Source organism: Anser cygnoides, chromosome Z (assembly GCF_040182565.1).
Source record: "Anser cygnoides isolate HZ-2024a breed goose chromosome Z, Taihu_goose_T2T_genome, whole genome shotgun sequence".
Taxonomy (NCBI): Eukaryota; Metazoa; Chordata; class Aves; order Anseriformes; family Anatidae; genus Anser; species Anser cygnoides.
In genome coordinates this window covers 40859664-40887545 of record NC_089912.1, presented here as the reverse complement: position 1 = coordinate 40887545, position 27882 = coordinate 40859664, and the positions used below count along the sequence as shown (strand labels likewise).

The following is a 27882-nucleotide window of genomic DNA, read 5'->3' as shown; positions in this document are numbered from 1 at the left end:
CCGGAGGCTTTTTGGCACGCCCGTGCCCCGCCGGGCTGCGCCCGGAGCCGCCCCCACCCGGGGCGCTGAGGCGGGCAACTGCCGCCCGCCCTGCGGCCTCACGGGGCTCCCGCGCGCCGCTGCGTCCCCATTGGCCGCCGCCCCGCGGCAGGGGGCGGGGCCTCGCGGGAGGCGGGGCCTCGATTGGCCTGCTCGCTCCTGCCATTGCCCAGCCGCGGTCGCGCGTGCCGGCGGCGGGCGGGGCGGGCCGCGCCGATAGGCGGAGTCCGCGCGCCGCCGGCGGCCCCGACGCGCGATTGGCTGGCGAGGCCGGGAAGGGAGGGCGTGGCCACGCCCGGCTCCGCCCCCTCCCCCCCTCCCTCCCCGCGGAGCGGCGGCGGCGGCGGCGCAGCGCGGGTGTGCGTCGCGTCGCGCCGCGATGCAGGAGAGCTTCGGCTGCGCCGTGGCCAACCGCTTCTGCCAGCTGCTGGACGACGAGTCCGACCCCTTCGACATCCTCCGCGAGGCCGAGCGCCGCCGGCAGCAGCGCAAGCAGCGCGACGAGGCGGCGGCGGCGGCGGCCAGGAGGGGCGGCGGCCGGGCGGGCGCCGGCAGGAGGGAGTCCCAGAAGGAGCGCAAGCAGCACGGCGGCACCACCACCGCCGCCGCCGCCGCCGCCTCCACCGCGCCGCAGCCCGGTACGGGGCGGGGGGAACGGCACTCGGTGTGAATCCTGCGCCGGGAGGGCGGCGGGCACGGGAGACGCGTCCCGGGGGGGTGCTCGAGGCCAGGCTGGATGGGGCTGTGGGCAGCCTGCGCTGCGGGAGGGGTCCGTGCCCGTGGCGGGGGGGGGGGCTGGAATTAAATGCTCTGTAATGCCCCTTCCAGCCCAAACCGCTCCGATTCCTTCAGCGTCAGTACCTTAGGGAAAAAAAAATAAATTAAAAAAAAAAAAAAGCGTGGTTCTTGCATCGGGGTTAGCATTCCGTCAGGTTCCCCCGCCGCTACCCCTTCTACTGGTTAGGGTTAGCCTGACACCGCCCCGGCCGCAGTTCCTTGACCTTGTGGAGCTGAGAACCTCCCGATGCCGAAGCTGTCCTAATTAAAGAGCGCCTTTGGAGGGGGTGATCTCGGAAGCTGTCATTTTAGACAGTCGTGCAGAACTTGTCTTTTGGGATTCTTCCGAGATGAGACCGTCATGCGACTGTCAGGGATCCCTGCCTGGAAGACCAATGCTCACGTTAGTACCAGGCTTACTTCATTTTAAGGGCGCTTTGCGGTGGTTATCAACAGGAGGCAAAGGACCCTGTTCAGCGAACAGCAAAATCAAGTTTCGATGGAAAAGTTCTCTCGCAAGTGCTGGTAGGTGACGGTAGTCTGCCAGGACCATGAAGTACGTGAAGAGCATCCTGCTTCTCTGTAAGGTACCTTAAACAGGTTCTGGACGTACTTCTGTGGCAGTGCACAGTGACCTGCTGGGCTGCCTGAGTATCTTCTGCTACCTTGATGCTGGGAAACCCGCTTTCCCCATGTAGAGACATCAGGCGTGTGCCTTGTTCTACTTCCCTGCTAATTTAAATGGGGAAAAGACTGCTGGCCTATAGCAGGCTTTAGGAAAGTTGAATAGCTTAAGAGTTATTCCCTCGGAAAAAAAAAAACACAAAACACATCACTTTCTCCTTTAAAGCAAGTGGCTATCCTGGATTTTGTATGCTTTTGTGTCTTGGGCTTGTTGTGAGCAGGGACTGCGAATGTATAGCGCTCAGCATACAAAACGAGGCAGGGAGGTGAGACTTGGGCCTGCCCGTGCGCTTCTGCCACAGGCATCAGCTTTTTATCTGGGCTGTACAAATACATGCACATCTGGTATACAGAATTCAGCCAGAAAACTTCTGGGCACTGTAAAAGATTCTGGGGACTATTGGCTTAATGGGCGACAATGAGTAACTGCTGGGGAAGCTGCTCTTACCAGCTGAATTTTGCATAAAGCCTCTAACGATGGCTGCATTTCCAGAAGAATACACCCTTGTTTGGCAAATAAGCAATCACACACAATATTGATTAAAATGACTGAGTTATGGAACTAATGACTAAACTTGTATTATTTCTCTTAAAATTGATGTAAAAATAATTGTTTCCAGTCTCTCTTAACGATTTTTTTTAAGCTGTCAGATTTGGGGAACAACTCCCTCTAATTTCATTTCACTGATTAGGAATTAAATACCGTAAAGGAGCATCTAGACCCATCTGAACAGCTGAATCAGGTTCTGATATTATGACCGAAGTGACAAAATTAAGTCTTCACTGTACAAGTTTTATCAATTTGTTGGAGTGTATTGCTCGTTTGGGTTACAAAAAGCGTTGTTAAGCTTCACAACTTGTTTTATTGTTGTATTATTTCTTGAAAATTTTAAATCTGAAAATAGTCTTTATCTTAAGAAAGACTTGAAACAAGCCTCAGCCTTCTGTATGACCTTAAACTTGCAATAAGTAGAAAGCTTTAGAGACTGTTTTTGGTGTTAGGTTTTGATGTTGGAGTGGAAGGTTTACTCAGTATTGTTGCAAATCAGCATTTCTGTTTTGCTTAGTTCTTGGCTACCTTTTGCAGAGGAGTTGTAACTTAGTTTCTGGAGATGTTTTCAATTTGAAACAACCTCATGTAAGAGGTCTTTGCCTGATAATTCAGTGCTTTGATCTTTAGAATCCGAACTGTTTGTTATGAGTTGACACAATTACAAGACTATTATTATTTTGTTTTGTTTTGCTACAGAGAAAGAAAACTACTACTTCATAGCCTATCAAAACTTATATTTTTGGCCATAGTGATGTGGTTGTGGCTTTTTTAACTAACCTTATTTTTTTTATTGTTATTCTTTAACTGACTGCTGAGGCTTTGGGTAAGGGCTCTTTGTAGGTATTACAGCTCCTGCAGTTGCGCCACTTAATGTTAGCTCAGTTCATTCTTAGCACAGTGGCCAAACTGCATTTGCCAGCTCTTTATTCAAAAGGCCTTGTTGCAGAGCTTGCATTCTTCAGCAGTCCAGGCAAATTAAATCTGTTGATCATGCAGTAATAAGCTCTGTTCAATTGAAATCTCTAAACCTTTGTTGCTGATACCTCCAGAAGGTTTTCTTCTTTCCTATGCGTTAGATGACCCGTGTAACTTTTAGATGTAGCTCCTGAATACTTAGCGTTTGTCTGAATTTTTAGCTACTTATTTAAGCTAATACGTCATGGAATGTTTCTGGGGAATTTTATCTTATGCTGGCTGTAGTTCTCATATTTTTAAATAATTAATTCCAGTATCATTCTTTCAGATACATAGTCATAAGGGCTGTCCAGAGGGTAGCTGTGGTAGGCAATTCTGTAGTTGGGTACTGGCACGCAAGAAAAGAAAGTATCACCGAATAGAGTCTTAGCTCAGCTTATTTTTCTTTGCTGCGTTGCATGCAATGGCTGAAACCTGTTTTTGTGTTTTGAGAGTGTTATTCTGCAAATCATGTAGTTAGTCCTGCTTTAGTTCACAAAAGCAAATGCTTGAAGGTTTGGAATTAAAGTCACATGGACACGCATGTATGCAAAGGAGAGAAATTTGGTTGTTCATGCATTCCTAATTCAGCTTGCACCCGGAAATATATGAAAATAAGTCCCTGAGAGTGGGAGCTATCTTTTAGTATTTCCAATGACGCAACTTTGTTTTAAAGGAAGACCAGCTGTCCGTTTGTATGAGGTGCTGTTTTACTGGGACGGTAATGAAGTAGTGTCTTTACATGGAGCCGTAATTAATTGCAGAGATTCTTGAATTATAGCATAACTTCTCCACTCGCCCTCATTCCAGGCCAACCAGAGCAGTATTCTTCTTGTTGTTTTTGTTTTTTTTTTCACTTCATCTTTTCTGAACTGCCACTAAGTTGTGTCTTGTGGCTCGGACTTTTTCTTCAAAAATGGGTTGTTAGTCTGAAAGCTGAGGGAAGAAGTGTCTCTTAGGGGAAAAAAAAAGTGGAAAGGGCAATTTAAATTTATGACTAGTAACTGCTGTTGTTAGCTTTGTTCTAACATCTTAAAAGGCAGTCAAAACTCGCCCGAAAGAGAATTTTTTTGAATAAAGTTTTTCTTTATTTTGTGTGTATGTAGGTGGGTGGCAAGCCTGTGCTGGAAGAACTGTGGGAGGGATAAATAGCTCAAGTTTGCTGATACAAGGTTATTTAGCCCATTAAATTAAAATGGTAGAGTTGCAGAGCAATGGCAATACGTACTCTAAATGAACTATAAGTCCACTTACATTAAGCATAGAGCAGTATGTAAGGGAGAACACGGGTTAGAGGTGGCGGGCAGCATTGCTGGCTGTACTGCATCATGAATGATTTCTCTAATTCAAACTATTGTAGCTTAGAAAAGAGCAGAGGGTCATTAGGTCTGATACTATTAAAACAGCAGGCTTATTTCCGGCTGCAGTCTGAGAGAAACAGTGTCAGGAATTACTGAGATACCAGTAGCAGGAAAATCAGAAAAATAATTGTCGTGCCCTTGAAAGAATCTCACTTCCCCACTTATTAAAGCCTCTGCTCTTTTCTTCACCTCGGGGGTAGGAAAACTAGAAAAAGCAGGAGCGACAATCATGGCCAAATTTACGGGATAACTTATGTATTGGGAAGACCAAAATTAAGATTTTTGCTCTGAGCAGAGGTACCTAAGCGTACGGTGTATGTGGAACTGAAGGTGAGAGATGGAGAAGGCAAAAATGTTCGTTGTTTGTTACTTATGCTTGCTGTCCTTGATTCATTCAGAAAACTTCTGAGCGTAGGCTGTCAAACAGAAAGCGTTTTGTCGTTGCTTTTTCCATCAATTACGTGCTGTAAGATGCATAAATCTTTCATGTAGCTACAGCGGCTGCTCTAATGTTCGTCCTACCTGAATGAAAACAGCACTCGCTTTCCCTCTGTTCTGTGCCAGTGCGTGCTGCTGGGGCCAAGGATAAGTGATTCCTGCCCGGGACCTCATCCCGGGCCGCGCTTGCGGAAACGGAGGGTGGATGCCGCCTTTTCAGCAGGTTTAGGCACCGTCTGTTTTAGTGGGTTGAGTTGGTCTCAGCCTTATGAGAACCCGTAAAATGCTGCGATGCAGTGTTTTGGGCTGGATTTTAGGCCTGAATGCCAGGCTTAGGTGGTCTGAGCATCAGCAGCCTCCATCCCTCTGCCCGGGAGCCGCGTGGCAGCTGCCGCCCTCGGCTGCCCGGCTTCTCGAAGCGGCAGGGCCAGGAGAGGATTTCTGCCGTCGCCTGCAGTGACTGGACGTGGTTGCAAGCTGGGAAATTCAAGGTGTGTGTCTAAATGGAAAACGAGGTCTGCCTCCCAAAAGCTTACCCTTTTTCCCTTAAAAAATAGAATAAGAATGTTCTGCAGCCGCAGCAGGCCGGTGAAGAGCCTGCCGCTTCATAAACTAGAGAACTCTCTTCCCAAGCAAAAGTTTTGCCTGTCTGGGGACAGGTGTTATGAATGGGAAACCTTTGTGTGGGAGCTAGACACAACACTGCAAAGGCAGCTAGATTTTGCCGAGTTGTTTTAAATCCTTCCATTAATAACACCAATGTACAGTGGCAGGGAGTGAGACGCTGCAGTTCCTAAAAACATAATTTCTGCTTTCCCAGTTCAGAGTTCTGCGAAACGTGTTTATTAAGAACACTTTCTCGGAAGTCTTCCTACGTAAATGCTGCTGCATAAGCAAAACTAATACTCATAGTAGTGCATCATGGTGACAAAGTGAAAGATACTTTAGTATGTTAACTCTGTATTATTTGGCCTAATCTGCAGCTCATGAAGCCCACTGTTGTTTGGTGTGTTTTTTACTTTAGCCATGTCTATGTCTCATATCTGGTAGTTTACTATTTACAGACGTCTTTACCTCTAATAATAGTTTGGGTGTATTTTCTGAAAAATGCTGGTTTAGAAACAGTTTAATCAGCACTTTTTTTCTTCTGTTCTATCAATTTAGAAAGTAAAGTGACAGGCAACTGAGGTGACAGACTGGGCAGTTGCAGCAGCCTTCCAGGGAAGTAATGATGAGGTGAGGAGTGGTGGGTGTCTACTTCAGTTTAATACAAATTTAAGTGTAAGAAACAAGAAAATCATCTTAAATGAGGCTAAACTTATTAACTAGAAAAGAGCAATCTTCAGTTTTTCAGCACAGTGCTTGTAAGACCTCAAGTAAATGATCCATAAAACCCTATTGCGGTTTTGAAGGGAACTTACATACTAGTATATGTATACGCTAACAAGCTGGCAACATTTGAGTGTACCAGGAGAAGTAATTAATGAGCATTCAAAGCATGGCCAGTTCGTTGTAAGTGAAAGCTATTATGGCAACACTACACAGGATTGCCTTTGTTTTACTCTTCCTTCCCCCGAACCCAGTCCCCCAGAGGGTTGGTGGTCCTTTGGATCCTTAAATAAAAATGAGTCTGCATTGTGACAGATACGTAGCGGGGGAGAAAATCAGATGGTTTATGTTATCACTGCTGTCAGACTCTGGTTTGGTTTGCCCTTATATGCTGAGCTGAAATTTGTGCTGGTATTTGGACGGATTCACAAGCCACGTGTTTCTGCTCTGAGGACGACACTGTTTATTAGAGAGGTGTGTTCGCTGCAGCCGTGCAGTTTTAATCCATTGCTGCACATCTGTCAAACTAGTTAAAGTATTTTTATTGAGGTTATGAGTGTCACAAATAATTTTTGTAGTATTTAAAATCCATCTGCAGTAATTATAGCCATTTATTAGACTCAAAGTGAATTAACTGTACGCTGAAGTGAAGAGCTGTCTGCTTTGTCTAGCATAGTCAGTGCTGGTGACTTGTAATGCACTGTAATACACTTGCTTATCTGGCAAGACTCTTTTTGAAGCACTTTTTAGTACTTTTAAGTGGTACTGGGTAACCGAATCACATCTATCTAAAATCGCTTTTACATCCTTGTTTTGCTATTGCTTTACTCATTTTAAGGAGTTCTCTAAATATGTATGTAAATTGGAAGTTACTACTAAATGTTTGGGGATGTGGTCACTGCATTCTTGCTGAGTTGTTCTATATGGAGCGATTATCCTTCTGATAGCTAGCGAGAGGCTCAAAAAGGGATAAATGTGCACTCGTGTATTGCAGTTGCCCGTTCAGATTCGATCAAAATAAAAATGATCACAAATGAGTCTTTTTTTTTTTCACACCAAGATTCCAATTTAGAGTTAACACTTACATAATTGGTGGTATAGTTGGGATATGCACAGAGCAGACACCCTTCCAAACAGTAAATGCCATTCTGTATTCTTTATATCTTCAACTTTATCCTTTTCAAATTAGGATGCTGTAATAAAAAGCACTCAGACTAATTTCAAAACGGTCCTTCGTCCACAGATTGTCTTCATTTTTGCGATGCAAATATGCTTGTTGCTATAAGGACTGAGGAAATCCAACTCTTGAGAAAAGAGAACATATTATGTTAAGTGGTTTGTAGTTTAGAGAAAACCAAAGCTAGGGTTGCTTGTGCAGCTCCAATTAAACTTTCTTCAGTGTACAGATGCGACTGTCCTTAATGCCTAACAAAAAGCTTTATTGGTCACCATTCTACCTTTTTCTCTGAGTGGACAGTTCTTTGAAGTTTTCTTTTTAAAGATGATGTTTTAGTCTTCATGCCTGACAGACAAGCTTTGATCAGAGATCTTTTTATATGGGCATTTCTATGGAACTATGAATTCATTTGTATATTAATATATTGACATAGAATAAGTTTTCTTCTTATGTGCTAATGACCGAGGCACAGTAGCCAGGGCTGTAACTTGTCCGTGAGAACCTGACTTCAGTAACTTGTTCAGCATTGCATGGTTTGAGTATAGGGGTCTAGGAGACAAAAGACTTGCTTTTGGAGAACTTTGTCCTAAATAGAGCAGAGAATTTGGGAAAACAGGGAAGGAAGCACATATTGAACTCTAGTCTTAAGCTAGGTGCATTTGGGTTGAATGCATAACCTCAGCTTATTGCCTTTTATAGCACACAGTTCCTCTGCACTTGCCTTGCCCTACCTGCTCCTCCTCAACCTCAATAATGTCAAACAAAAGCTGAGAAAGCTTAAATGCATTTTGTCTTGTAGTATATTGGAATTCTAGAATTAGTTGGAGCCTTTGTATTTACTGCTTGTGTTTCTGCTATTTAAACCAAGTGTCTTGTAATGTTGGTGAATTGTTCTTTCCTCCACAGAGCAGCAATATAAGGAGGTGACCCTTATTTTGTTGGATACCATAATTGTGAGCTTAAAACAGAGGTGCAGACTCTAAATTGAGCTTATCTATAGGGAAATGTGTTGTCTGATGGTAAACAGCTAACACCTGTCTCAAATGATCCTCTTTTTCCCCTGTCTTCGTCTCTTCCACAACAGTCTTGCAATCTTTCACCTTTTCATCTCTTCCACAACAGTCTTGTCTTCTGGTGAAATTTCTCTATCTTGTTCTGTAGTACACCAGTAAGCTCTTTGAGGAAACATAAGAGAAAGTGTTATTCTCAGTTTCTATAACTTAATGTGAGCAAGATGAGATTTCTCTACCCTGTTGTGTGTTGTGTTGTTTTTGTTTTTTTTTTTTAAATGGCTGAGCAGTGTCAACAAGAGTAGCATTTTTGCATGAGACAGATTCATCAATATGGAGGGGAAAGTAAGTAAATGTCTTTAAAGAAAGTGTCTGACAACATTAAGTGCTTTTAATATTTTGGGGGACTTGGGAGTGGAGATGGTAAAGCAGAAGACTATTGTGTAGTCAATTCACTTCAGACAGTAGTTGGTAAATACAATTTGATCATTATTATACTGTCAGTAATGATGTGAGTGTTTCTGTATAGGCCAGAAGCGAGCCCCTAAACGAGGAGAAGAGCAAGGATGGAATGACAACAGGAGAGCAGAGAAACAAGACAAAACTGAATGGAGACCTTCTTTCAGGGAATACCATTCCTATGAAACAGAAAGGCAAACTGAATTCACAGTTGAAAGGTATGTATCATTAAGGGAGATGTAAAGTGCCTTGTAGAAGATCTGCACAGGGATGGAAAAGGAGGGGAAAGAATTAACCTTCTTAAACAGATGTGATAGCCAGGGGTGACTTAAAGGCATAGTTGCATTATTAGTGTGTCCGTTTGGTGTTACGTATATACTAGTTCATGTCTGTCAGAGCTGTCATTTCAGCTTCCTTGCAGATTGATTTGGAGCTGTGTTGTTAAGTGGTAAAATACAAGGCAAAACTAAAACACGTTAAGATCTGAAAACTTTGCCTTTAGCCTGTAATGTAAATAGCCAATTTCTGAACTTGCATACTGAGTTTTGTAGAGCATCTGGTGCAGATTCAAAGTAGAATGAATTTTACAGTTCAAACTGAAACTGTACCTTTGTTACAGTGCTACTTGGACAGTGAACACATGTCAAACTTGTTTTCTTTATAGGTACTAGAATAATTTTACCTAAACTCCTAACACTTGAGAGTGTAACTCTTCTTACTTTCCATCACAGTAGTTGGTATTAAAAAATTTCAGAGAACTTGTTAGCAGTTACATGTAACTATGAATTTGGATAGTGGAGTTACGGCCCAATAAAGTCACTGAAGACATGGCAGTTCTATAGTGTTTTATTAAACTTCTCTAATATTTCCACTGTTAGATGATAAACACTTGAACTTTCTATTCCTGTTGTCAGCAATAATTCCTGCTGTGTTCAGTTAAATGACAAAACTAATACAACTGTGCTGAGTAAAGAGATAGTCTTCAGAAATTGTGCAGTAGCTGTCTTATACAGATGTCTCCTACAGCTGCGCAAGTGCAGTCATACAGATGTTTTTCTCCTTGTTAATGGTTCCATAAAAACAAAAATCTGTCTGGAAATCTTCTCTTTAGACCAGTTGAAAGAGTAGACTGTGAAAGACCAAGAGGTCGTGGAAGAGGAAGAGGTGGAATGCGAGGCAGAGGAAGAGGTGGTGGAATAAACAGAAGTTTTGATGGCTTTGACCAAAGAGGAAAACGGGAATTTGAAAGACAAAGTGGCAATGATAAAACGTAAGTGTTCAGTGTGCTTGTTCTTAGTGTACAAGTGAACAAGAGAGTCGACACTGAAGTAGAATCTCTTGCATGTTCTGTTCCTGCATTCTATACCCAAGCTGCTTGCCAATAAGTCAGTACTAGTTTCAGTTTGAGCCTGTAATGTAAAAAAGCTCTTAAAGAACACTGTTTCTCTCTCTAGCGGAATGAGAGCAGATGACAAAAAGGGTGGAAGTGGAGCTCGCAACTGGGGAACAGTTAGAGATGATATGAGGTACAATATTTTCTTGCGCCACCATAGACCATCATTTTCTGGTGCCCACCATAGATCATCATTTTCAGTTCATTGAAGTTTGGGTATTTTGAGGTTTAAGTCATGCTTTCTATTAATTGTTGTGATAAGCATAGTTTTATAGCTTTCTGGACTCATCTTGTTTATCCTGAAGAGTTTAATTTGTAGCAAAGCCACGGCGATGTCTCTTGAATAAAAAGCCTGCCAAAATCTTTTAGAATGGGGCAATGTTGTCTTTTCTGAAATAAGTTATGACTTTTTCTTATATTCAAGTAAGTGGGATTCTGGTACTTATTGACATTGCTACAAAACAACCACTAACAAGTGGAACTTGTCAGTGGGCTTGAAGTTTGGTCCTTCTTTCTCAAGTTTGATGTCTTAATAGCAAAGCTGCAGTACAATTCAGTCTGGCTCCAGAGACGTTTAGCTGACCGTAGCACTGAAATACATCTTAAAGCAGATAAGAATCAGTGACAAAATGTGATGTTTTATTAATGGTCAATTAGATGAAAAAAGTTGGGAACTTCAATTCTGTATTTCTTTCATTGGTTTATGTCTAGATAACACAAAGCTTGCTGGAAAAGTCTACTTTTGTCCATTCTATGCACTTAGCAGTATGCTACTCTTTCCAGTAGCCTTTATTCTCGTATGCTTATAGAAGTTTTTAGTTGAAGGCTGCTGAAAGACAGAAAAGGCAGAACTTTGAGCTTAGAGCAAACATCTGTTGCCACATGCGCATTCATTCACAAAGCTGTTTTAAAAATAGTTTTGTATTTATAACTCCAATCGTGATGGTGTTTGTTAATGTACACCAGGTTTCTTGAGGGTATCTGTCTAAGAGGTTAAAAAAAATCCCTTTGGGTCCACGTTTTGGGGCTTGATATTCTGAGTTCTAAGAGACTGTACTGACTTCTATCTTTTCTATAATGCTGCATACTAAAAGTAAAAGATTCATTAGGTACTCCAGCTTTTCAAAACATGTAATTGACTATTTAAACATAGTTTTGAGCTAATAGCACAAAACTAGCTGATTAATAAAAAAAAAAAAAAGACACAAAACTAGTTTCTAAATATGTCAGTGAAGATTGAGTGAACTCTGTAAAGTTTAAGGAAGTTAAGATCCCTTTTGTTTATTCTCCCTATCTATTCTTTTTTTTTTTTTTTTAAGTTCAGTAGCATCACAATTTGTGATACAGATGTGAGATAACATTGCTTTCTTGTGATGTGGTGCATGTGGTAGAGTTCACATTAAATTGGTGTTGTCTAAAACAATTCTAAAAGCATCTCTATGCTTTAATTGTTCTTAATGAAGCATTGAAACTACAAAGTTTTAATTTAAAAAATGTATGCATATCAATGGAATGAAAATAAGCATGCTTCTGCTCTTATTTGACAGTGTACTAATGTGGCTAATGTGTTACAGAAACTGTGGACTTCAAAGATGAAGTGTGAATTTTACTGTTTTAATTGAAAATAAGAAATGGAATAAGAAATTGAAAATAAGAAATGCAAGCATAAGCATCAGAGATGTACTATAATCAAGTACTGGTGTTCATGACTGAGTTATTTTGTCTTCATGCATGCTTTTCACTTTTTTTGTTTGTAAGTACATAGAAATTAGGTTTTCCCATTCCTTCTCATTTTGTTAGTTCACATAGTCGCTTAGTAGATCAACTTTTTTCGTATGATCCCAGAGCTTTTCTTCTGTTTTGTCCCTTCCCAAGGAATTTTGCCTGGAAAATGTGATGCTTTGAGTTCGTTACCAATGTGCCCCATGAAGACCTTGTGTTTCTTTGTTTACCGTTTTAGTGAGATGGAACAGACTGCTCCTGTGGAAGAGACTGCAGAAACAGCTCAGCAGCAAGGGACTTCTGAAGGAGAACCTCTAAACAAGTATAGTCTGGCTAAAATATTTTTTTTCTAAATGCAAAGAAAATAATTGACTGTTACTGATATTCTTGACTTTTATTGGGAGGCACACTGGAAATCTGAACTGTTTAAAGAATTGCAGTAGCAAAGCTTTTTCTCTATTTGTGGCTCAAGAAAATGAGTCCTTAAGTCTGACTAAAGCTTGATTTATATAGCTGCAATTTTGAGTGACCAGTGATGCTTACATTGCTAACATTTGGAGATTATTTAAGGAGGGGCTGCCTATTGTCTGTTACCCTTTTAAGTTGGGTAATTGGTGAAAACTACCCTGTTTTATTGAAGTACTCTGCAAGAAAAGGGTATTCAAGGTAGTTATGCAATTAAACAAACACAACTGAAGTACACTAAGATAAAATTCTCTAAGTCAGTTATTCATCGATCACTAATACCATGCAAATGCCATCTATTCATGAAGGGCCTCTGTAGAACCTGAAAGGCTAACTGGAAATGGTCTTGCAGTGAGCCTTAAAAGCTGGGGAACTGAGAGGGAAATCTGCCTCTGGTCTTCTGGCTTTCGTTCTGATCAGTGTCCAGAGGAGAATTCACTGCAGGTCAGATAAACACTTTGGTTTAAGAAAAACTAATTAGACAATCTTGTTCAACTAAGAGTTCAAAGAATAAGCAAATATCACGTTGTGAATATCTCCTAAATACTGGAAGGTGATGAAATGTCAGTGCTCTCTTCTGTTGCTATGAAGCCTTTTTTTGCCTAATGATGTAGCTTACTAGTTACATTGGTTCATTTCTTATCTTAATTGTAAAGCTGAGTAGACTACAAAACCTGTTTTTTTTATGTTCAGTTTGTATAATACTGGAAGAAACTAAGTCGATAGAACTTTGATTCCTTTAATTTAAAACTAGCTTTTATTATACATCTGAATTTGTCTGAAACTGAATGATGATGATTGGATGTCCAGAAAGATTTTTCTATGTGAACTTAAATCAGATGGGTAGTTGAATTAAATAAATGCAATGCATGTTTGAAAAAATTAGTTAGCTAAGTATGAGAACAGTTATTAAGCACTCTTTATCAGTTACTGGTATCTTTACTTGTACCAATTTCTACTTCATGGTAGCTGGAAACATGCCCAGCAAATCAAGCTCTTCTTAGATGTGTCCTAACATCAGCTCCTTGTAGAACATAAGGCAAGAAGTATACATATTGACAAAGGCTTCTGAAAAAATCTGCCAGTTACCTTCTCACGTTTTTAAAAGTTTAGTTTAGGAATAGTCCACTGAATTCCGTAAGATGCAAGTAACCTAAAAGTACAGAAGTCTGCATCATGTAGTCTTTTCAGTGCAGTAAACACTATCCTGACGACTCTCAAATCTATATGCAAAATATGAATTACATATAGCTCATTGCAGTTATCTTTGGGTGCATTTTCGTGACTCCACATCTTTCAAGATAAGAGGAAATGCTGTGTGAATGGTAGCGATGTAATTAGGGATGGATGGATGGATGGGATACTGCTAAACGAGGCAGAAGTATTTTTGTTTTTCAATTATTTAAAAGCAAAAGCTGTTGGGAGATGGTTTTCAGGCATGATATGCTTCAAAATGCATTTTAAGGCCTTGTCTGCTTAGGTTGTCCCTGCTCTCCAGAGTTGCTGTCTTCTGGTGGGTAACATAAACCAGCGAAAGATTCTGACGAGGCTACCTTCTGCTTTCTCTACAGCCTCAACATTGTGGGGCTAGGCACGTATGTTTGTTCAAGCTACAGCTAGGGTTTTTCTCATTTTGACTTTAAATGCAGCAACTCCGAGGAATCAATTTCTTTTCTACTGCTTAACTGCAGTTTTGTGCTTGTGTTGAGACAGCTGAAATATTTGGTTTTGTGTTTTCTCTCATTCTTTCCTAAAGTGACTGTTAGCATTTTAAAAAGTAGTAGTGGTCCCGTCAATTGGGAGTAATTTGTCTGTATGGAGATACTATATAGCTTTCCGGTGTGTTACTGTCTAACTTCAGCGCATCTCTGGAAAGACTTCTGCAGAGTTCTGTAACCTACAAGGTCTTTGCCTTCAGGACTGTGTCCATATTGCTTTTCTTAAGCTTCCATTTGCAAAGTATACAGGACAACGATTTCTTTAATACTCATAAATTAAGTTCGTACTTCCCATATCCTTGACAAATTTCACTGACTCTTCAACAACATCAGTGTCTGTTGTTTATAGTGTCCTAAATTGCATGCTAGTTATTTTTCTTCTGCAACTAAGAAGTACAAAATATTTAAGTTGTACAGCTGTATAAGCTGTCCTCACAGCTGCTTTCTGTTGAAGTCATCTTCAGAGATCAAACAACTGAACCAACTTCTGTTGATTGATAACTTGAATAAACTTTTTTTCTTTTTATTTAGTACAACACATAGTCTAATTAATTCCTATCAAAGGTATTTGTGGAGTTGGTAATTATTCTGTGGTGTTTTATTCTATTTCTTGACAAAGGACCTCTTTCCCTTTTAGTAGATATATGTACCCATCTGGTCATTTAATATGAATCTTTCCAAATTTGTCATCAAGTTTGCTGACCTATTCACTTCTCTTGTTTCTTAGTAAGGGCATAAAGCTAGGCTTATACCAGTCCAAATCTTTGAGTATTTGGTTGTGTTTTTTGTTTACAGTTAACTTGTATGGTTGTAGATTGGTCTTGTGTAATTTTAAATTTTGTTATATCTGGTAGTAATGCCCCTGTAAATGATGTTTAATGGGAAAGATTTGTGCTATTGATTTCTTGATAAAAGCCAAATAAAAATTTGCTTTGTGCAGCTGAAAAAATGAACCAAAAAAGCTCAGTATTTTTAAGGACATAAAAATAATTAGCCGAAGAGATGAACTGAAATCCATTCTTTTCAATCCTTGTTTCTTCTGCATATTATTGTGTTCGTTTAGAACAGTTCCTGCAATAAAGGTATGCACAGTAAACAAAGTATAGGCAGAGGATTATAGTAATTCATTGAAAACACCGAAGCAGTAAGAACCATAACTAAAACCTCCTGGTCTGGTGTTTTGATATATACATGCACTGGGAATTCAGTTTGTTCACGTCCAGAGGCCGTACTTAGGTAGTTGGCAGTGCTTGCCAGCATGATCATTGGCATGTCAAGGAGCTTATCCACTGGATTAATGAAAATACACAGTGATCACTTATGAAAAATAAGTAAGGTAAGAAGGTGGCAAGTAGTGCATAGAGTGCACGTCCATGCAGTCTGAGTGACCAAAATAATCTGCTTCAGTTGAGTCTCTCTGTAAAAAGTTATATGCATGTTCCTTTTGCTCTGCCTCAGTAATAGCGAGGTTACTTCCCCTTGGGAGTGTCAGCATCCTAAACCAAATTTGTAGCACTAGTAACCTGGAAGTAAAGATCAAACCATGGTTTAAAAGTTGAGAAACCAAAACTTTGTGATGTAGATCCTCCACTATATCTTTGGAACAAGCAAGAGGTTGTTTTTGATAGAAGTGTATTTGTCAAAGTTATGCTTGTGATTGACTTTTGGGGAGTTTAGGTTGCTGCGTAGTGAAGTGTCCTTCTCCTGTATTATGGTCACAGGACTCTAAGTCTGAAAGGGGTCTTGCTGACATAAAGCATGGCTGACAGTACCTGTACCACTTCTTACACCTGTCTAGTTGATTTTGATGTCCTCTAACAATGGATTTCAGTGTCTCTGGTAGTCTTTCTAATGCTTTGGAAGTAGAAAGTACTAGTTAGGGGTTTTGTTTTTTTCTCCCAATTGTCTTGCCTTAATCATTGTCAGTATGCACATTTTTGTTCCTTTTTAGCATTATATATTCGATTCTTCCTCAGCTCTTCTTAAAGACTTTCCTGTATATCGTGTATTTTTGACTTCATATCTGTCTTGCTGTTCCCTTCTGGACTCTACAATTTCCCACAGGGAAGACCTTTGTCAGTTGAGACCTTGTTCTAGTTCTATTCTACCAGCAGTGACATCTGCTCCAAACAAAAAGGTTGATATATGTCTTTGTCCTATCCACAGCAGCATAATACTACGTAGTGTTGATAATAATTGTTGATAATAGATATTGTTGATTTAAGGTTCAGTTTGACTAGGTTACTTGCAGTAGGCCTGCATGGGTTGGGTAGGAGATGTTCCCTATTTCAGAGCTTCTGTTTTGCCAGGGTTTCTCTCTGTGTTTGGACAGCTGACATTTTTGCCTGAGAGTATTTTTACTTGTCCTTTGGAGATCCTGGTGGTGGTGGTGGTTTTTATTTTCAGGTCACTTACTCTCTCTTTGTAGGATCTTGTAACACTTGGTCAGCCCTTCAGTATTCTCGAATGGATTCGTTATCTGCCATTTTCTTTCCTAACTTTTTGCTGCAGCAAGTGTGTATTACTTCTCACACTACAGATAGCAGCACAAAGCTGGCCTTAAAGCTGGCATGCTTTTCTGTTGCAGATAGGAAGATAGATAGCTACTCCTCAAGTACTTGCTGCAGCTGTTTTTATCTTTCTACAGGTTTCATCAAGGACTGAAAGGTGCCTCTCTTACTTGGTGAAAAGGGGAGAGAAGGACAAATGGCTTCCTAAAGTTCAGATATGCATTTTACCAATTCTGTCTTGACATAGCATCTTGGGATGAAATTAAATATTTTAATAGAAGCCCTTTAATTAGCTTTCTTTCTCTTTTCTTCTTCCTTGGGTGCTTGCAAGTAGTCTTGCTTTTCTAATACTTATTCCCAGAATTGAAGTTTCAGAAAATTGACCAAAAAATATCTGGTTTCTTACTGTTAAGGACAGAAAATTTAAACATCCAGGGTGTCATCGGTTCTTCATGCAGTGTTCTTGCATGTGAAAAAATATTTGTTGGCCTCTTTTCCCAGAAGTAGCTGCATCTTTCACCAGTATCCTTTTCATTTAAAATGTAAATGTATTAATTTTTTTTCTTATTGATTCTTCTAATTATAGTGTCAGATCATTTTAATCAGTATAGAATTACAAACTGCTTACCAGTCTTTTTACCTTTAACTTCGTGTTTATGTAGCTGGAATTTTATAAATAACAGAGAATGAAGGCATGTAGACATATAGTACAGGACTTCTGTATTTTTATTTACTGTCTTAATGAAGTGCATTTTAAACTATCCTTCCTAGAACCAAAATTAAGACTGTCTTACTGTGCAGTTCAGTGTTTCATATGCTTCTACCTGTCATATGCAGGGTTCTTCAGTAAAATAGAATATAAAGTTGACTGGCAAGTAATGAAATGGCATGCTGCAAGATCGTGTAGGGAGAGGGAACAAACCTGTTCTATCTGCTAATTCTAAATGTACAGAAAACTCTCAAGTGTGTGTTCTTGTGAGGTGCTTGTACAACTTCAGAGGTGAAATGCACAGTTCACCAACTTTCACTTGATCTGCATCTTCCACGATAAAGCAAATTTCCAGCTTGCATCTAATCAACTGTATATTTATATTAGAAAAATCTACTCTTGATAATCAGCATTTGATAGAAGACAACTTGGAACTGTGATCCAATGAAGACACACAAATCTGTATCTCTCCCACAAGAAGGAGCCTAATTAAAAGGTTTTCTGGAAAAATAAGTGTTAGGGAATATACTTAACTAACTTCATGTTAGGGAAAAACTTAACCAACTTCAACTGCTATTGTAATGTGTAATAGTTCTGGGTGGGAGGAGGAAGAAGCAGTGGAAGAAGCACTTCTTCCAGAAGTATCTGGGAGTCAACAGTGCAGATTTTCCTATAGCTCACGGTGTTTGGTTATTGTAACAATTGGGGTGAAGTGAGTTGCTCTCCCTGCATCTGACTCTGTTAAGGAGGGAATAGCTCTCTGCTAAGATCCGTAAAAGGTACACCTGGAGTGTAATGTAATAGCAGCTGGTTCTGGGCAGGAAAATTTTGGCCAGCATTAGGAAAATGGCAGAGAAGTAGTCAAGCAGTGATGTGTGGAGAAGGATTTTTAGTCTTACGTATCTTGTCTTCTGAACACAGATACACTGCGCTGGACTTCCGTCTTTACAGTTCAAAAATATGCAAAGCATACTCCTTATGTTGTGACATACTCCGTTTGTTTTTCTTGAATGTATCAGCATTATTGCATTTTGTGTGACAAATTCAGACTGGACTAGGATTAATCTGTCAGTTTTGGGCAGGTGATAGATAATGACTCCTTGTGAGCTACTACCTCTGACAAAAGAAATCAAACAAGCATCAGAAGCGTTGTCAAAATTTCACAAAGAAAATGCTAATAATTACTTAAAAGATCCCATGTTGTCATTAGGTCTTTTTAGATGGCTGAAAGCTGCACTGAAACACAAATCCATCTCATTGTCATCTTGCAATATAAGTCAATAAAACTGTGCAACTGGGGTTTTGTGAACTGCTTAGTATATATATATTTTTTTTTTAACTGTGGCTATATTTGCTAAGAGTAGATCCACTGATGAAACAGTAGAATTGAGAATATGCCAGATCAAAAGACAGCCTGGTTTTGTTTAGAATTTGAAGTGCTTGAATTTACGATAAGGATGGATAAATCCCAGAACCTACTATAGTAGGTTAGAAATAGCATTTATTCATAAGACTTAATTTCAAGCAGACAAAGAGGTGTATTTTCTAATTTATATTGATATAAAACTTGTACCTCAAGCTACTGGGGGTTGTAAGTGAAATTGAGGATAGTAATTTGGGGAGAAACATTCCAGATGTTTTGTTTACTATCCTTACTTTAGAGATTAGTGTTCTTGTTCATCCTGGCATGTTGCAAGCTAATGGTTTTTACTTTACAACTATAAACCTTTAGAGTTGCTGAAGGGGAGCCAATGGAAGAAGTAGTTCAAGAAATGACGTTAGATGAGTGGAAAAATCTTCAGCAACAGAATCGACCAAAGCCTGAATTCAACATCCGGAAGCCAGAATCCACTGTTCCTTCCAAAGCAGTGGTGATTCACAAGTCAAAATATAGCGATGATGTAAGCATGCATTGCCTGAGGAATTCTGTAAACTCTGCTTTATGCTCAGGGTTAGGAAACTGTCTTTATTCTTTCTACTAGTTGTAGTATAACCTGAACACAAATCAGTATCCAACTTTGTTACTATAATCACATACGTGCCTCAGAACTTGCTTTACACTTACTGTCTATTCGTTTTTCTTCTCTCAGATCATCACCCACATTTTGTATGTAAATATGTAATATATCAAGTAGCTCTACCTTAGAGCTTACTTAGTCTTAGCAACATAAAACCTGTGTCCTTGTTGCTGCCACCTACGTAGATCTCTGGTAGTGCTACTAGAGAAACTTGGTTTACTAAACATGTCTTATCCTAATTTTGAATTATAATTAGCATAATTACCAGTATATATTTGCACGTATATATTGCATTCTGGTTTTAGCATCTCTTAGTCTGGATGCTAAGTCTCCTATTTTCATCTGTGCTGGATCCTAGCTTTCACTGTGCACTTGGAATATATGATTTTTATTTTTTTTCCAGTTTTAGGGTCCTGCTTCTTAGAAGCTTCTTAGAAGTAACTCTGGAGAGCTTGTTTCACAGTAATGTGCTTTTCCCCCTGCTTTTCTGAAATTTTTATTCCACGATATTATTGGGATTCATATTTCAGGGACGACTTCTAGTTTATTTGTATGATAGGCAAGCAGGGAGGCTCAGAGATTCCTGCTTACTTAGATTTCAGGTTTGGGGGATCACAGAAGTATGTGCATATACTTGTAGCCTAGCATGATGAAATTCTTATCCTTGAATAGTGTCTGTATGCATGTATTGATACACATTTATCCTTTGCCTAGTTATAATACTAACATCAAAACTTACAGCTTTTTGATAAGTCTTAACTACTTTAGGTCACCAAGCACGTACACAGACAGACACTAATACAGAAGTTGGCTGCATCCTTTTTTAGCATGGCTTTTGGTGGTCATAGATGCCATTGCCCTGTCCTTCTCCAGGGTGTGGGAATGTGCTGGAGAGAATAACTATTACAAGCTCTGAAGAGTATGACAGTGTATGAAGAGGGCATGCAAGTTGCTGTTCTTTTTGCTCCCAAACTTTCTTGGCTGGCATTGTCAAGGGACCTTATTAAAATGAATATAGAAGAGGTACAGAAACTACATGACAAGAACCAGTCAAAACCCTCTATTAGACATTGAATAGAATAAGTGATCCATCACAGTATGGGATGAGTTTACAGGTATGTTAACTGCAACACACAGTAAAATTACAATGGGAAGCAATCTTAAATCCACTAGCTACAAGGAATACACAGAGTTTAAACAGTAATCTCATAGCTACTAACAGCTCATTTGGTAGGCAAATGCTGTAGTTTCTTATGATCTTTTCATTACCTGAAGGTAATTGTAGGAGTAAGTAGCTTAGGCCTGACTCTCTGGTTCCTTGGGAAAACCTAGTAGATCATATTTCTGAAAACTTCTTTGGTGTTGTGGAGCTGGTACATAAGATTTGTTTTGCAAGGACTCTGTGAGCCAGCAAAGAACTATTCCTGGCATCTGGGAAGTGGCAGTTGTCTCACTTCTGTTCAAACCCTCTGCAAGTTAAGGCCTGTCTTCTATTCTGGACATCTTGATTTATCTGCTGCTTAGTTTGTAATACAAGTGTGTGTGTGTATGTGTATCAGGGAGGGAAGAAGGCTGTGTATGGAAATTACAGGCCTTAACAGGATGTTCTTTTTAGTTGCAAAAGGAAGACTTTGAAGATGATTCTCATGTCTTTCGAAGAGCGGTGAATGACATAACATCTCAGCTGGATATTAACTTTGGGAGTCTTCCTCGCCCTGGCCGTGGATCAAGAGGAGCACGAGGTGGTCGTGGTAGACGAGTCGAAGAGATGGGACCTCGACCAGAAGTAACGGTAAAGTTTTTTGTGTGTTTTTGTTTTGTGTTCTTGGGATTTTTTTTGGTAGTGGCTGTCCTCCCCCTACATTTCTGGGGGGGATTACTGATTTTCATAGTGACAGACTTGTTTCTATTGCCTACCTCACAGTATGTTGGCCTGTGTTGTTATTTTCAGTACCTGACCCATATCAAGTTGCTTAAAATTAAATACCAGTTCAGGCTCAGGAACTCCAACACATAAATTTCCAAAGGCTGGATTACTAGTTGCTGTAATGTTATCTAGAAGACAGGACGCAATGAAGGTTTGTTTCTGCAGTGAGTTTTGGTATAAACTGGGAAGTAATTAAAATGACTGAAGGTTTATATCCCTTTTAAGAGATTTCAGTACCGTACGTTAATAGTATTTTGATTACTCAGCATGAGATCAATACATCTGGGATCCTACAGATGGAGACGAGGAGTGGTGGAAGTATTTATTATAACCATTAAAAAAACGTCTACTGCCTTCTTCCTCTTTAAAACAAACAAACAAAACAATGTATTTGACCACCTAAAAATTACACCTTTATTCTTCATAATCCCCAAAGGTCTGTTTAGTTCTGCTTATCGTTAATAAAATAATTAAGGTTGGGAACTTACAGAATGATATAGAAATTATTTGATGTTTGCTTCATAAAAATGAAAAAGTCTCTTTATATCAGAGCATAGAGTTTAAAACTACAATCAGATGTGTGGTAGCCTGAGAATGTAAAAAAACAACAACAACAACAAAAAACCACAAAACCACGATGCTGCTTCTGAAAAAATGTTACGGATGAGATTGTTTTACTTTTTTTTCCATCCCATCAAAATACTTCAGAACCCTTGACCTTCTGGTCCTACTCAGGCAGCAAATCAGCATTCTAAAGAGGTTCATGGTGTAGCTTACAATAGTCATAATTTCTGATATAAGATTGTCATTTATATCCATCTCTATTACATAAAGTACTTAATTTGAATAAAAGAATGAGTATTTTTCAGGGTAAAACACATGTTTATATATTGCTGCCATATGTTTTGCAATGGATTCATTTTTATAAAGCTTCCTTTTTCACTTTATAGGTGCAAATTGTTGCTCCAAATCCTGACGATCCTGAGGATTTTCCTGCTTTAGCTTGAAGGAGCTATCGTGAATGGTATTATCAACATAGCTTCGGTGTAGCCTGTGAAGAGGCCAGTTCTATGCTGGTGTGGAAAAGAAGTCTGAGTGTACAGGAAAAACTGTTTTGTTTTGGTTTTTTTTTTTTTTGGTGTGAAATGATTGCACCCCTCTGTTAATGGAAATGGGTTCTGGAGATAATGGCAGACCAGGATTCTGTCATAGGGTCCCGTGTCAGCCTCTGTGTGTGAAAACTATGTGAAAGCTTGCAGTACTGTACTACAAGCCTACTATTACTCTACTGTACTTCAAATGAAGTACAAGGGTATAGTGCTTGAAAATGTGTATATAGAGATAATATCATGTTCTTCATGACAGCTTGATCAAATGTAAACTTTTGAACATGGTTTGCAATTGGGACTCTATTTCACTGTAGACATTTTAAAGCTGCTTGCTATGTTTCTTTGAGTGAAGTGTATTTTACACAGTTAAAAGTTGCAGTTATTGAGAGATTGGCAAATAAAGGAAAGCACTCATTGGTTTGGGTTTGAGCTATTTTCACAAGTCGTAGTAGGAGACTGAAACCTTTTCTGTTTGGCTGTCATCTGGGAGGAAAAAAAAAAAAAAAAATCCTAAACAGCAGATCTGATGCAGCTAAAACAGTGAGCACCTCTAAACAGAAGGGATCTTAAGACAGCACAGGTGCTTTTGATAGCTGACTTTAACAAGTCTTGCCTCAGTAAGAAATGACAATTTGCAACTACTTTCAAGATTCTGAAGGTTAAATAAAATAGTAAGACAGAACCAAACTGTTAAGGAAGTTTTTCACTTTTAGCAGGTGAAACTGCAAGCTAAAATCCTAGAATCATAGAATATCCCAAGCTGGAGAGACCCACAAAGATCGAGACCAACTCGTGGCTCCACACAGGACTACCCACAAATCAGACCATGTGTCTGAGAGCGTTGTCCAAACACTGCTTGAACTCCAGCAGGTTCAGTGCTGTGACCACTGCCCTGGGGAGCCTGTCCCAGTGCCCGACCACCCTTGCACTGAAGAACCTTTTCCTAACACCCAGCCTGACCCTCCCTTGACACAGCAATATTTCTTGCCTTAATAAAAAAATTGTGTGGCATTGAGGATGAGATAGGATGGTCCTTTCCTTGCAGTTTTAACATATTTCGTAACTTGAGCCAAATACCCTAACTTGTTTCCTGTCAAAGGGAATGCTCAGAGCTGTTCTCAGGAATCTGAGAGAAACAAATAGTGAAAGAACTGATGAGGGAAAGAAATGAGAGGATAACCATGTTGGACGTTTTGGAAGCAACTGCCACCCTCAGAAGAATGTCCAAATGCCTGTTGAACTTGAACTCATTCTCTCAGTTTACTGGAAAAGCAGGATGGTTATAGACCTTTCTTCCTGTTTTCTGCCTCACTTTGTTTTGCATCACTTCCAAACAATCTCCTTTGAGAGCAGATAGTAGATGAGACTTGAATTAGCAATCTGTTCTGCCTTGGAGTGAGCTCTTAGGGCACTCAGAAACTTAAAATATCTCATCTCCATGGCAAGGCTTCATGCACTTAGATATAATCATTCTAGAAAGACCACTGACATTCTTCTGTATGGCTCCAAACAGATGGTCTGCAAAGCAGTACTGCCCAAAAGATTCTTACATTGTTAAATTACATTATATGACAATTTGCTATAAAGTGAGATTTTAAATTCCACAATGAACTGTTTTTAATGACATGGAGATAATCTGACAACCTGTAGTAGAAAGAATGTGCAAAGGCAAACAAGCATGTTGGTATTAGCGGAACCATGCTGCTGCTTTTTGAGTTACAGAACTGAATGGATGAAATAACATAAACGACCTTGTAGAAAAAAGCCACTATGTGAAAATGACTGCAATTTACCACTTAACTGTGGCTGCTCTTCTAATAGGTGCTTGAATGTTTCTGCCAAAAATGGCAATTTCACAATTGTGAAACATTAATGATTCTGCATATGAGGCTTTTGGATTTCTTTTTTTTTTTGCTTGTTCTTCCCCTCCTTACCCCTTTTCCTTGTCCCTTTTCCCATGGGACAGAGAAAAACTAATCTTTTGTATTTATTTGCTTGCAGGAGTAAATGTACATATATGTGGAGAGCTTTTTCTTGTTGCTGCTCCTTTTACTGACACTTTATTTTTGCTAAGGGAAGTAGTGAAATACTTAAAGGTAACTCCTTTTTCTACTAAAAACGTGGAACCTCGTTACACAACTGTGTTGAATGTAGTGTCATACACTTGATTCAGTTTTGACTTTCCAGACATTCTCTGGAAAGGGCAGAAGGATCACTTTATTTTTTCAGGTTGATTCCCACTGCTACAAAGTCACTGCTTGTTCCTTTTAACTGTTACGTTTTTTAAAATGGAATGACAAATAGTTTCATTGTCAAAGGACAGCTAATTGTTCGAGAAACTGTCAAAGTATATCTATGTAATAAGTGTTTGGTCAGCAGGCTGTTTAAAAACTCCTGTTAAAAAAAAAAAAAAAAGCAGGGCTGGCTTTAAGACTTGCTAATTGATATGAAAAAAAAATATGTTCCTATAAAGTTTTGGGTTTGAGGTTTAGTGTAGTTGTTTACTGCTTGTTAAACCAAGAGTGTCTTAGAGTAACTAAGTGTGATAATTTTCTTTTTCAGACTATCAAACTTGAACATGTCCTGAGTTTCTTTAGTTTACAGTATCTAAGTATAGAGAAGTTATTAGTTTAAGTGGTAACAGCGATCTGATTATTTTTCCTAGCTGTGAAAAGAGAACATATTAAATCTCAGTCATCTGTCTTATTTAAGGTACGAAAATAGCTGTATCTGTTAAGCACGTCTGCTACTAACAATTACTCCTGGTTTAGGTTTACTCCTTCACGTAAAGCAAGTGGCAGTGGGGGGTAAATAAACAAACCAACACTAGTAGAACATGGCATGCATCTTATCAAGAGATGAAATTATGTTGCAGATCTTACATTAATTACTCTTTAATGCACTATAACAGGCACTTCGGTGTTAGGATTACTCTAGTGGCCTAGGGAAAACTCCTTGTGAGCTTTGTGTTTAATTAATGTAAGCGTGTTGGGTTTACACAGCAAGGGTTTGGTAGCAGGGGAGCTGCAGGGGTGTCCTCCCTGAGCAGAGCCCAGAAGCTGCCCCGTGTCAGATCAGAGCCAGCTCCAAAGGGTGCATGGAGGGGAGGTGTGTTTGGTTTGCTTTTGGTTTATCACTGCTCTGCTCTGCTAGTGATAGGTGGTAAATTATATTAATCTCCCTATGCTGAGTCTGTTTTGTCTGTGATGGTGATTGACGAGTGATCTCCCTGTCCTTACCCCAACCCTGAGCCCCTTTCTATTTTATCGTCTCCCCTTCTTCCTTTGAGGAGGGGGAATGAGAGCAGCTATGGTGGAGTTCAGCTGCCCATCGAAGTGAAGACACCACAGTCCTTCCTGGCACCAAACTGTGGACTTGAGGAGTTTAAGATAAGGGCAATAATTGGGAGAGATAGCAGGCAAAATATGGACTGAACGTTGTTAAAGAATGTGATAATTGTGGAGAGTGTGGTGTTGTAATGTGGGACAGGGATGAAGGTGGATCATGTATAAATTGTCCACCTTTGTCAGCATTGTGATGATGATGGGTTGATTTTTGGCGTGGGAAATTTTCTGTTATGTAGATGGAGTTTGTGAAGCTTGCGTGATGAATGCGATGAATGTATATTTTAATTATATTCTTAAATATGCTTTTCAAAGAGGTGAGGGGTGGAACTCCCCTAAGCAGTGAACTCTAAGTTTGCAAAAAAGGAATTAATCTCTTTCTACAGATCTCATTTATAGCTGATAGTGTCGATATTATGCAGCCCACCTGATGCATATATAGTACCATGGTATAGGATTGGTAAACGTATATATTCTTGTGAGAGTATCTTTAAAAGCAAGAGGAGGATTATCTGTGCTTAACATAATAATATAAAAAGACTAAGAAGTAAAAGACCCTGGTAGAAAAGTTTAGTTGATAAATAGGAATATATGCAATTGACCCCATGGGTGATAATCTTTCAGCTGCTTTGGTTACACTTATTCACACGAATCTAGCACTAGGCGGCTGGCACAGCTTCTGGGCTCAAAGACCAAAACTTACAGCCCTGGTACACCTTTGTCTTTCAGGTATTACATCATGCTTATGCCATTCTGTCTTTTCCCCCTTCAGAGCTGTCACAGGCACATGTGCACATAAACATCGATACACAAAGTGTATATTCATATTCACACATAAATGCAGCATTGAAAATAATGTAATACTGACTCATTATCACTGGACCAACAACTGAATGTGAAATGTGGTTATCTACAGAAATACTCTCAGTCACTGAGTAACAGCTGTGGAATTTGAGCTCCTCTCTTTCAGTAACGTATGTTGGGGAAGTATTGAGCAATTTGTGCTTTGCTGGGGTGGGACCTTCAGTCTTTCAACTGTAAGAAATAACAACTGCTACTCTTTGGCTCTGTTACTTAGAATTTAATGTGAACTACATTAAATCTCCAGGTTTTACTTGTCTGCAAACAAATGCCTTTTTGCGGATGTGATGCAAGAAATGTTGCAGATGGCTGAACCTTCAGAGCGGCTTTAGATCCTGCCTCACACTTAACGGCAGTGTTGTGTTTGAGACAACCTAGCACTTAATGATTTGAGTACAGTTTTTGCTCTCCTGAGTAGCCAGTGTCAATAAAAAGTTTCAGCATTCCTCTGTCTGTTTTATTTACAGCTGGTTAACAGGCCGCTATGAGCTGCTGTCACCTTCCAGCAAAGACAGGTCCTCAGTCTAGAGTTGTGCAGTAGTAACTGCTTGAATGAAAGACAGCACGTTCTACATAATGTAATGAATTAGCAGGACGGCTTTGCTGAAAAGTAAAAATAGCAGCAAAAAGGTGTTGATTTACTTTTTCCTCTTCTGACAAAAGAAAAAGGAAGTTGACATAATATAGTCCAGGAATTGTATGCTTGTTGGTTTAAGTGCCATTTGGTTGTATTCTTCATGTTTGTAAATCAGATGTTTTTCCTGGCTCTAGTAAAGGCTGCATACCTTGAAAATGAGAGAATGTAAAACTCAGGAGCCTTTTTTGTTCACGCTTCTAGTCAAAGGCTGGAAAGTGTCTGATCAATGGGAGGAGGGGAAGGAAATCCTGAAGTATGGGAGCAGGAGGGGAGCCAGCGTTAAATGGTTCACTTAAAAAATAAAGTGCATATTGGTGTGAAAGGGGAAGAGGTGGACAAAAAAGCACCTGGAAACATGGCAGCAGGACAAATGTTGCCTGTTATAAGTACTGAGTAAAGGTTCAGCCCCAGAAGCACGATATTTTGGGAAGAATAGGGACTAGAATAATAGAGTCTTATTATGGCAGAACTCAAACCCGAAAAGAAACTCAGATGTGTTTAGTTGGAAACTTTTTGAGGGAGGGGTAATGAGGAAGCTGAGCCCTTCCACAGTGAAAAAAACTGAGGAAATGACCTACCATCATCTTAAGGAGGATGGCATGAAAGCACTGATGGTGGTAAAGGTAAATCCATGATGCTGTGACTTGGTCTGCTTCAACGCTCGCTTAAGTGGCTATATTCCTGCTAT

General features: G+C 39.8%; 1 protein-coding gene across 2 annotated transcripts; it reads left to right on the top strand.

Annotated features, from left to right (window-relative positions):
- The first annotated feature begins 352 nt into the window (after nucleotides 1-352).
- Nucleotides 353-27002, top strand: HABP4 (hyaluronan binding protein 4). Of its 2 annotated transcripts, XM_066988692.1 has the most exons (8): nucleotides 353-677; nucleotides 8852-8999; nucleotides 9893-10051; nucleotides 10236-10307; nucleotides 12135-12218; nucleotides 19031-19199; nucleotides 20932-21108; nucleotides 22194-27002. In XM_066988692.1, exons 1-8 carry the CDS (start codon nucleotides 419-421, stop codon nucleotides 22248-22250), a joined length of 1125 nt encoding a protein of 374 aa, XP_066844793.1. In that variant the 5' UTR covers nucleotides 353-418; the 3' UTR covers nucleotides 22251-27002. The 2 variants fall into 2 exon arrangements, with proteins under 2 accessions (XP_066844793.1, XP_066844795.1); XM_066988694.1 differs by lacking the exon at nucleotides 10236-10307 and having other exon boundaries at nucleotides 355-677.
- Nucleotides 27003-27882: the final 880 nt, after the last annotated feature.